The sequence below is a fragment of the Salmo salar genome, chromosome ssa01, assembly GCF_905237065.1.
Source record: "Salmo salar chromosome ssa01, Ssal_v3.1, whole genome shotgun sequence".
Taxonomy (NCBI): domain Eukaryota; kingdom Metazoa; phylum Chordata; class Actinopteri; order Salmoniformes; family Salmonidae; genus Salmo; species Salmo salar.
This window is the reverse complement of record NC_059442.1, coordinates 104,366,728-104,377,179: the sequence shown is the minus strand read 5'-3', so window position 1 is coordinate 104,377,179 and position 10,452 is coordinate 104,366,728. Positions and strand designations below refer to the sequence as shown.

Below are 10,452 nucleotides of genomic sequence, written 5' to 3'. Positions count from 1 at the left end.
CGTCTTTGCAGACAAAATACCCCAATATTCCAACAACGAATGGTAAACCCCAACCCAACATGCCGGTTCGTCAGGAGCAGTAGCCTGTCTGTGTGGGCAGTGGGCTCAAAACCTCGGGTCCAAGTCCAAGGGAACATCCCTGTGCCTTGAATTAAGGGAAGGCTATGTAAGAGTCAGAGGGTGGGGGTGGGAAAGTGGTATACCAGACGCAGCAAGAAAACGTCCATACGTGCTTTATCTTAGTGGCTGTGACGTGATATTGCAGCCCCAGTCCTAAGCAGGGTGAGCGAGCAGAGCGGTTTCTATCTCTCCTCCATACTTACTCAGTATTCAAACATCCGTCCGCTAAGGATTTTTTTTGGACTACCTGCTGCCTCGTCTTTATAGGCTAATATATCTGGAGAAAAGACACGAAGGGACCCGTCGATGATCCATAGAGGTATACCTTCACGGTAATTTTGTAGATTTTTGTCCCCCCCATCATTCTACTATTTCTCTATTGGGCTGTCGCGAGTTGTTTCGCTTCTCACTGGGTCCGTTTTGATGGAAAAAAGCGACGCGGAGGAGATGAGCCAGACCGGAGTCTAACGCATTTTTTTTGTCCATTGACTATCATCTTGTTGCATTGGACTTCTATTGTGGGCTATGGGAAGTATCGATTCGCAAGGAGACAGCACATTTTGCTCTTCATAAAGGATGTGGTCAAGTATTTTCGAAAAATAGCCATAGCTTCCGGAGTGTAAGGTAATTTTGGGGATAATATTAATTGCATTATTATTATTATTATTATGCTATTATTATTTTATGGCTGTAGACAGCTAAAGCAGCCAGGCATTCAGATAATACCAACAGATTCCACGCCAGCTAGGCTACTGCAACGCACTCAGTTTTACCGATATAGCCTAGTCTGAAAGTTCAAATATTCCATCTCGATCAACATTTCTGTGGCTGCAGCATTGTATCTCTGTTTGGAATGAATAGGCTCTAACATGCGTCGAGGCATTCCAACCATGGGACGAACACACATAGACTACACAGGGTTGGAATAAGTTAACAGATGTATTTCTGTGCGCCTTTTATCAAAAATGGGCAACAATCTAGTTTTAGCGCCGTCTATGTATCAGTAAAATGGGATTGAGCTGATATTTCATCATTTTCATATCGCTTTGCAAAACTGGAGGAAAAACGACTTTAATTTGAGAGTAAAATAAGCGGATGTTTCTACATCCTCTACCAAATTGTAATCCTCGATAAGCGCTCAAACCATGTCCGTTTAGCAAAAGGACTTCTGTTTTCAGAGAACGGCATGTACCCTATGAATCTTATAGACAGTGATAATGCACTAATTATCTATCCATTAGTGAGAATATTTGCAGAGAAATAGCATTTAGGTACTATATGAACAGGTCCCAAACCAAAAGACAACATTCACTCCATTTGGCAGCACAATATGCCATTATATTACATCGCATTCCTTGTCATTTTATCATTCATAACCTATACTAATGTTCTCAAATTATGTTTATAGTCCTCAATGTTCGAAATCTGACTATTCTCATGTTCTCAGAAGAATATTGTATAGACTTAATTCCACCGCCTACTCACACACCACTGTGACACTGCTCACAGCTGCAATGCCTGCAGGATTAATACAATCAGGACATCGCATGCATTCTCTCGCTCTCTCTCACTCTCTCTCCCTCTCTCGCGATTCGATACGTGATCCAGATCTGTCTATCAGTAGATGGAAGAACGTTACAGGTATCATTAGCAGCCTATAAGGGAGGAGAAGAAAGCCCATGTTAATTATGTTAAGGAAATCGGGACTGGGGACACGATGCTGTATTTGTGTCAATGTGTGGGTTGGTTCATCTCCCACTGAGTCTTTATATGAAATGAGTGTATAATGTACTTCCAAACCAGTTCTTAGTCCACTATTGAATTGAGGAAAGATACAGGTTGGATGGATGGGCGTGTAACATAGCCTACAGCATATCACGCAGTATGGACTCGGATTCGGAAATCCAAGGTTGATTAAAAAAATGGACACAGAATCAAAAGCCTTTTTGGCAGGGACTTGGAATACACCGAAGACATAATCAATGTCATTATTCTCATCGAAATGAATATCGATGGTTTAAAGCACGTCTCCGCGATGCGTAATCGACAACATAGTTGCGCAAAATGAGCTCATATCCAATAAAATACCACATGCAGCCTATATGTCCCTATCAGAGCAATGTGATCACTGTTCTTACTCACACACCTCTCTTTCTTTGTGATGGACACACAGATATGAACACGCGAGCCCCCACCACGTTCGAAATATTCCAAAGATTGACGGTTCCCTAGTTCCGCCAATCGGTCCAATTAATTACAACTCAAGAACGACTGACACGAGTTTCATTGATCCCTTATGCGGACTTCCCCAAATCAGGCGACCATAGCAACCACAGGGTGGCAGTGTTTGTCCAAAGTTTTATCTTTCTTGCAAAAAGCAGCAAGGGAGAGGAGCAGGAGACTGCCCGCCATAATGTAACAGTGGACCAGGAATGATGACTGTTGGCCAGGTGTTTTCCAAGGCGGAAAAGGTTGAGGCCTCACTATGAACCAAACGTTGGTATAATCAGATCACCCTGTATTAGGCCTACACAGGTTCATATTTACTGTTACTAACTGTGTCCTTGGTGTCATTTTTCCATCTCTCCCCCTTGCAGGCCAAATGACATAGGATGAAGGCTATTCGTAACCAGTTGATTTATATATTTTCCACCTATCTCCTGGTTATGTTTGGATTAACTGGTGCACAAGACTACTGGTGTTCCACTTTGGTCAAGGGGGTCATATACGGATCTTACTCAGTGACTGAGATGTTTCCCAAGAACTATACGAACTGCACATGGACGTTGGAGAACCCTGACCCTACCAAATACAGCATCTACCTTAAACTATACAAACCAGACTTGAGCTGCTCCGAGTTCTCTTTGCTTGCTTATCAATTCGATCACTACTCACATGAGAAAATAAATGAATTGCTGAAAAACAACGAGTCTATAGTGTACCTATGTGATTCCAAGAATATGTATATATTTTTGCAGTATGACAAGAATTTTGTGCAGCTACGGAGGGTTTTCCCTTACGATTATAACGGATTGCAGAAGACGGACGAAGAGGAGAAGTCTGTGGTGGAATTCTTGGTCTTGAACAAGGCGAGTCCCAGTCAATTTGGATGTCAGGTACTGTGCACGTGGCTGGAAAACTGCCTGAAATCGGAGAAAGGAACTGTGGAATCATGTGGAATAGTTTATACGAAATGCACCTGTCCCCAGCACCTAGGTGATGGAGAATCAGAAAGTATGCTTGTGCTTAACAACGTGGTTCTGCCTTTAAATCCCCAAACGGAGGGATGCCTGACTCCACAAATCCGTGCTGGGCAGGTGTGCAACATCAGTGCAGAGGTAAAACGACCAGCAAAGGAGGGTGAGTAACCAGCCCCAAACATGCTGTATGTCTAACATACTGCAGTTATACCACAGTTCAATGAGCATTGTTTGTATGTATGCATATATAGATGAGCCAGCTGGGAGTTTGAGTCAACCTAGCTCTGGTCCAGGGCGTTAGTGTGTATTCTTCTACTAACCAAACATCCCTTGGTAGTGGAATGCACAATAACAACTTGGACCAGAGCTAGAGTCAACTGTGCACGTCAATAGCCTCTTTTAACCCCTCTCTACCCCCTACCTGTATAGCGCATGTCTGTCTACAGAGTTGGGTTGTGGGCCGTGAAACAAAGAACGCACACAGCTGACCTCACAATGCAATGCATCCCTAGACCAAAGCTACAAGAGGAGCGGGTGTTGTACATGAGATACGCCAGGTCCATATTCTTCCACAGCCCAGCCCACCAACATGTATGCTGCTCATCTCTAATATTCAATTATATTGCAATTATTGGTTGATAATGAGCCGTGGTTTTCAGGCGTTGGTGATGTGTATCATCACCAATGACTATGGTAGTGTTTTCTCATTCCCAGGACCATGGAGAGAGGCACTGTGATGGTGTAGCAACTACATATTCACACTGAAGGAAATAAGAGAGCCATCCATAAATATCTAGTCTTTTAACACCATTGTAGATGACATCTCTCATTAGGATAGAACTACAGCAACAATGACGCACTCAAAACCAATCCAACGTTTGGTTTAGCAGTTGTTCATTAATATGAGTCTGTTTAGTGTTTACAGACCTCCACAATACTTATTAAAGGGATGATTGGAATATGCCTTTCAATTAGAACAGAAGATAGACTACGGAGTCAACGCATAGTCTTGACACAACAGAATACTATAGTCTAGAATAGTGAATACTGGAATACTGGATATATTCTAAAATATTCTATAATACTGGTCTATAATACAGAACACTGGAATACTGGAAATATTCTAGATCATTCCAGCATACTGATCTAGAATACATAACACTGCATCAGAAACTCCCAAACATGGAAATAAGAATGAATATAGAATGGGCTTGGAAGCTCTAACCCTGGCAAATGACTTGTAAACTCATGGGCTCAATCACAATGGCTGCCTGGTATTGTGATGCAATCATTTCCATGGTATTTTGGAATGTTCTATCAACTGATGCTGGATTGCCATGGTAATGTAGAATGTTCATTCAAATGATGCTAACTGATGTGGCTCATGCAATGGAATGTATTTTTTGTAATGTCAGTTGAGTTGACTCAACAAATCACAGTACAGATTGAAGGTTACACTTTCTGCTTTTACTTCCTGGCATGGGCACACTCAAAATGGCTGCCAGTCCACCAATTATGTCACCATTGACTTGAATGGAGACACCCTTTCTATGCATTCTTATTTCTATGCTCCCGAAACCATTCTCTCAGGTTGTAGTCTGTTCTTGGTCCTGTTTATACAGTATGCGGTGTTAGACTTTCAACATTACTCCAAAAGTATTGCACATGCGCCCGTGCTTGACTAGGCCTTTGTTTTGGAATATAGCTAACGTAATACCAAGCTCTCTTCCCTTGCTTTGTAAATGATGAATAATCTCTCCCCCAGATGCCTGGGTTGCAGATGACCAGATTTCTTCAGCTTTTCATTTATTGTCAAGGGTTAGACAGAAAACTCAGAAGTGGTATTTTTTTTGCTTTTCCTTCTCCCACAACCACCATCTATCTGCATCGGCCTGTCACCATTTCAGCTTACGCTGGCAAGTGTGACAAATGCCCTTAATTGCTTCCGGAGGATTCCATCCTTTTTCTTCAAATACCCCATGAAACTGTCACCATGTAGTGAAATCCCACACACTCGCTGTTTGCTAGTTTATTCTACGTTGTATTAGTAACACACACACACACACACACACACACACACACACACACACACACACACACACACACAGACAGACAGACAGACAGACAGACAGACAGACAGACAGACAGACAGACAGACAGACAGACAGACAGACAGACAGACAGACAGACAGACAGACAGACAGACAGACAGACAGACAGACAGGCAGGCAGACAGACAGACAGACAGACACACACACACAGAGACACACACACACACACATATCCCCCCCCCCCCACACACACACACAGAGAGACTTATTTTAGAGTATCTGTTGCATAATAAAATACATGTATCAAGCCTGAATGTTTAGGAGCCACTTCAAAAGAGTGTTGTGATGACTCAACCAAATCCTGTATATGTGGAGGAGAGATAAGAGCACAGAGGTGTGGTGGCAGATTTACAATGTGTGTGTGTGTGTGTGTGTGAGGTGTGGTGACAGATTCAGAGGGAGCCACAGTAAAGAGGGAGTCATTCCGGCACAGTGATCCAAGCAGAATGAATCACACATTACACTTTGAAAAAACACACAACAGAAAATAATGAACCGATGTTATAGGAGAAATCCCCCTTTGGCAACAGTGTTTCCATACACAGATGGAACCACGCGTCGAATAATAGAACCCCGGGGGAACAATTAGCAGCTTTCTGATCAAACAGAAAGTAGAACCGTAGAACCTTACTTAAAATGACTGAATGGAGTTCAGTTCAGTTAAGCTGGTCTCTGGTTCTCCCTGGTTCTTCTTGGTTCTCCACTCCTCATCACACAGAACATAGAACACAGAACATGGAACATAGAACCTCACCATGACTGCATGGAGTTCAGTTGAGTCTAGCTGGTCCTTCTCTGGTTTTCCCTGGTTCTCCACTCCTGATCAAATCGAACATAGAACATAGATACTCACATAAAACGACTGCATGGAGTTTAGTTGAGTTGAGCTGGTCTCTGTGATTCTCCCCCATGGCCTTTGCTCCCATGCAAATAGAAAACAGAGCATTTTGTGCCGCCTGGCTGGCAGAAAGGATTGATTTGAGTGTATGCAAATGAGATGTTCCATTTTTCTCTGTTTGTAAAACATTAGGGAGTATAGAAGGTCCTTGTCATTGACCATGGAACCACGTGACATTGTAGGAACTGGGTATTGCTGTTGGAGTAGAAGACTGTATTTGTGTGTAGGCGGTCGTAAGGATATCATAGGGGATTAGGTCATGATATATATTAGATGGTCGTAAGGATATCATAGGGGATTAGGTCATGATATATATTAGATGGTCGTAAGGATATCATAGGGGATTAGGTCATGATATATATTAGATGGTCGTAGGGATATCATAGGGGATTAGGTCATGATATATATTACATGATCGTAGGGATATCATAGGGGATTAGGTCATGATATACATTAGATAGTCATAGGGATATCATAGGGGATTAGGTCATGATATATATTAAATAGTCGTAGGGATATCATAGGGGATTAGGTCATGATATATACTAGATGGTCGTAGGGATATCATAGGGGATTAGGTCATGATATACATTAGATGGTTGTAGGGATATCATAGGGGATTAGGTCATGATATATATTAGATGGTTGTAGGGATATCATAGGGGATTAGGTCATGATATATATTAGATGGTCGTAGGGATATCATAGGGGATTAGGTCATGATATACATTAGATGGTTGTAGGGATATCATAGGGGATTAGGTCATGATATATATTAGATGGTTGTAGGGATATCATAGGGGATTAGGTCATGATATATATTAGATGATTGTAGGGATATCATAGGGGATTAGGTCATGATATATATTAGATGGTTGTAGGGATATCATAGGGGATTAGGTCATGATATATATTAGATAGTCATAGGGATATCATAGTGGATTAGGTCATGATATATATTAAATAGTCGTAGGGATATCATAGGGGATTAGGTCATGATATATACTAGATGGTCGTAGGGATATCATAGGGGATTAGGTCATGATATATATTAGGTGGTTGTAAGGATATCATAGGGGATTAGGTCATGATATATATTAGATGGTTGTAGGGATATCATAGGGGATTAGGTCATGATATATATTAGATAGTCATAGGGATATCATAGGGGATTAGGTCATGATATATATTAAATAGTCGTAGGGATATCATAGGGGATTAGGTCATGATATATACTAGATGGTTGTAGGGATATCGTAGGGGATTAGGTCATGATATACATTATAGCCCCATTCATTGCCGTCCATCGTTAGCTGTGCACCATATTCTGATTTTAAAAACATCTCAAATAGTAGATTATGAGCGTAGCCTTCTAAAACATAGAGTGCCAAGTGGTGTTTGTAACGTGTCTGCTCTATAACTTCAATCTTTATCCTGTGTTGTTGGCAATGGTGGATGTGTGTAATGAAAAATGGGATTAAGTATGTGTATCTCAAGGGTGACAAAACTATTGAGAAGAGCTGTGTCACTGTGGACGACATCATCCCATATCGTCCTAATGTGTCCATGTAGTCAGATCTCTTCTCCAAACGCAGCATTTGACATTGTTCTATCAACATGTTAATAACAGCTTAAAAGCAACAGCTTATTTTTTTTCTGATGATTTTCTTCTAGCATCTATTTATAGTTCAGCAGGGTTGGTGTGTGTCTTTCCTGGGTATGTGTTTGAGTGTGTGTGTTTGTGTTTATGTATGTGTTTGTGTGTTTGTGTGTGGCAGAGAGAGGTTGAATTTAATTCCATTTTCATCTGGATAACCACTGGGTTTAAAAGAGTACATAGTATATGTCCCAAATGGCACCCTATTCCTTATATAGTGCACTACTTTTGACCAGCGCACACAGGGTATCCCATAGGAAATCGGGTGTCATGTGGGACACAGCCCGAGTCTCCTGTGTGCGAGCGTGTGTGTGTGTGTGTGTGTGTGTGTGTGCGTGTTTGTGTGTGTGTGTGTGTGTGTTTGTGTGTGCAGCAACACAGACTGGGGGTTCTTTCCTGCTCCTGATGAGGAATCATGTCCATTACTAAAGCATGGACAAGGTCTCTCCATAAAAACCCTGTTACTCTGACATCCACGCCCAGCATGGCAGAGGTTGACCCGGCATGGCAGAGATTGACCCGGCATGGCAGAGGTTGACCCGGCATGGCAGAGGTTTACCCGGCATGGCAGAGGTTGACCCGGCATGGCAGAAGTTGAGGTTTACCCGGCATATCTGCCTCTCAAATGGTCCCGTACCCACTATGTAGTGCACTACTTTTGACCTGAGCGCTATGGGAATCCCTATGGGCCCTGGTCAAAAGTAGTGCACTACACTATATCGGGAATATGGTTCCATTTGGGATGCAAACCCTGTCTGGCTAACCTGTTTGATTTATTTAACCTTTATTTAACTAGGCAAGTCAGTCACAAATAAATTCTTATTTACAATGACGGCCTTCCAGAAGGCAAAAGGCCTCCTGCGGGGATGAGTGCTGGGATTAAACATAACAATATAGGACAAAACACACATCACGACAAGAGAGACAACACACTGCATAAAGAGAGACCTAAGACAACAACACAGCATGGCAGCAACACTGGCTGACCTGTCCTTCAATGTAACCTGTAAGATAGAAATCAATATCGGAGGTGGTTAGTTTAGGCCCAAGATTAATCCAAGCTAGACCTCGCTGCAGAATGACCTAATGCTTTTGGGATGTTAATTGTGATGGTGCTGAAGACAATAAGAACATATTATATACGTACATTAGTTGATTAAAACATTACTGCAGTGTTCATTTGTTGATCCATATCTACTCTTTCCACATTAATGGTGAATGACTGTTGCTTGTATAGCAGAATCAGTTGTGGAGGTAAATGTTATTGCATGACATTGCTGTCTGTCCACAACAGATAAGGATGTTTATTTTTAACTATGATTGTACCTGTTTTTTTGGATGGTAGATGCTCTTATAACATGAATTATCCAAGCAGAATGCTTTAATGGTGATAATGCTACATACTATTGACAACAATTAGAACTATATACAGATGTAGGATCTTAATTTGAGCCAGTTTACTACAGCAGTCAAATAATCCTGCAGCAACAAGAAATATGAATTGTTATGTAGATTGTAATCAATGGACATTTTGGTAGGGGTTGATACATTTTTTTGTTAGGGAAAATCAAGTCTGAAATGTCGAAGTGGAAATTGCATCCTCAGAAGCCATTTTAAAACTCAAATAAACCTCAAATACACCAGAAGTGTATTCATTTGATTTGAATACAATTTGATTTGAAGTTGTACATTTCCTGCACTGCAGAAAAGTTCTCCTGCAACAAGGTGATCAAATTAAGATCTACACACATAAAAAATATAACAAAATATGCTGTATCTTCCTGAACACATCTTCAGGAAATAATAAACCAACTTCAATTATATTAAATGATAATGTCAGCAAAGTTGGACTTTTGATAAAGTTCAGAAAGTTGGAAATATAAACTGTAAATTATTTTCTTATTCCGCTAATATGAGTCATTTGGGTGTAAATGTCTAGTAAAGCGTGTACTGTACAGTCTGTCATGTGTTTTCTGGCATGTTGTCCAGGACAGCAGCTGTGTTGTTCTGTGCAGCCTGTTGATGACGAGCCCATGGCGTTAGACGGACTCTGTCTTTGCTCTTTTTGTCTCACTGAGAATCTGTTATAGCTACAACATAGTATCCATGTCTTCTGCATAGCCCTCATGTCAGTAGGGTTAAGGGCTTTTCACACTACTGAGCCGAACCAAACCGAGCCAAACGAGGCTGTACTGAGCTGGCTTGGTTACACAGCCACCATCGTTTCTGGAATCCTACTGAAAGGACAATGTGAAATAAGAAATTCCAGCCAATACAGTCTGGTTTCACATACTATTCTGAAACATGTATTAGTGGCTAGAGCCTGCCCTCTCTGGAGTTAGACAAACAACTTGGCACCCTATTCCCTATCTAGTGCACTACTTTTGACCAGGCCCCATAGGGCTCCAGCCAAATGTAGTGCACCATATAAGGGATTGGGTGCCATTTGGGATGCAACCCAGGGTT

The 10,452-nt window shown here is 41.5% G+C and overlaps 1 protein-coding gene across 10 annotated transcripts in view; it reads left to right on the top strand.

Annotated features, from left to right (window-relative positions):
* The first annotated feature begins 222 nt into the window (after nt 1-222).
* The window catches only part of LOC106577441 (adhesion G protein-coupled receptor B3), a 370,554-nt gene continuing 360,324 nt past the window's right edge, over nt 223-10,452 (top strand). For 5 of the 10 annotated variants that reach the window (XM_045687123.1, XM_045687120.1, XM_045687117.1 and 2 more), the window contains exons 1-2: nt 227-744; nt 2,718-3,480. In XM_045687123.1, coding sequence (XP_045543079.1) covers nt 2,733-3,480 — 748 coding nt within the window. In that variant the 5' untranslated portion in view covers nt 227-744; nt 2,718-2,732. Of the gene's footprint in view, nt 745-2,717; nt 3,481-10,452 lie in introns of all 10 variants that reach the window. The other 5 variants (XM_045687116.1, XM_045687118.1, XM_045687119.1 and 2 more) reach the window with 4 other exon arrangements.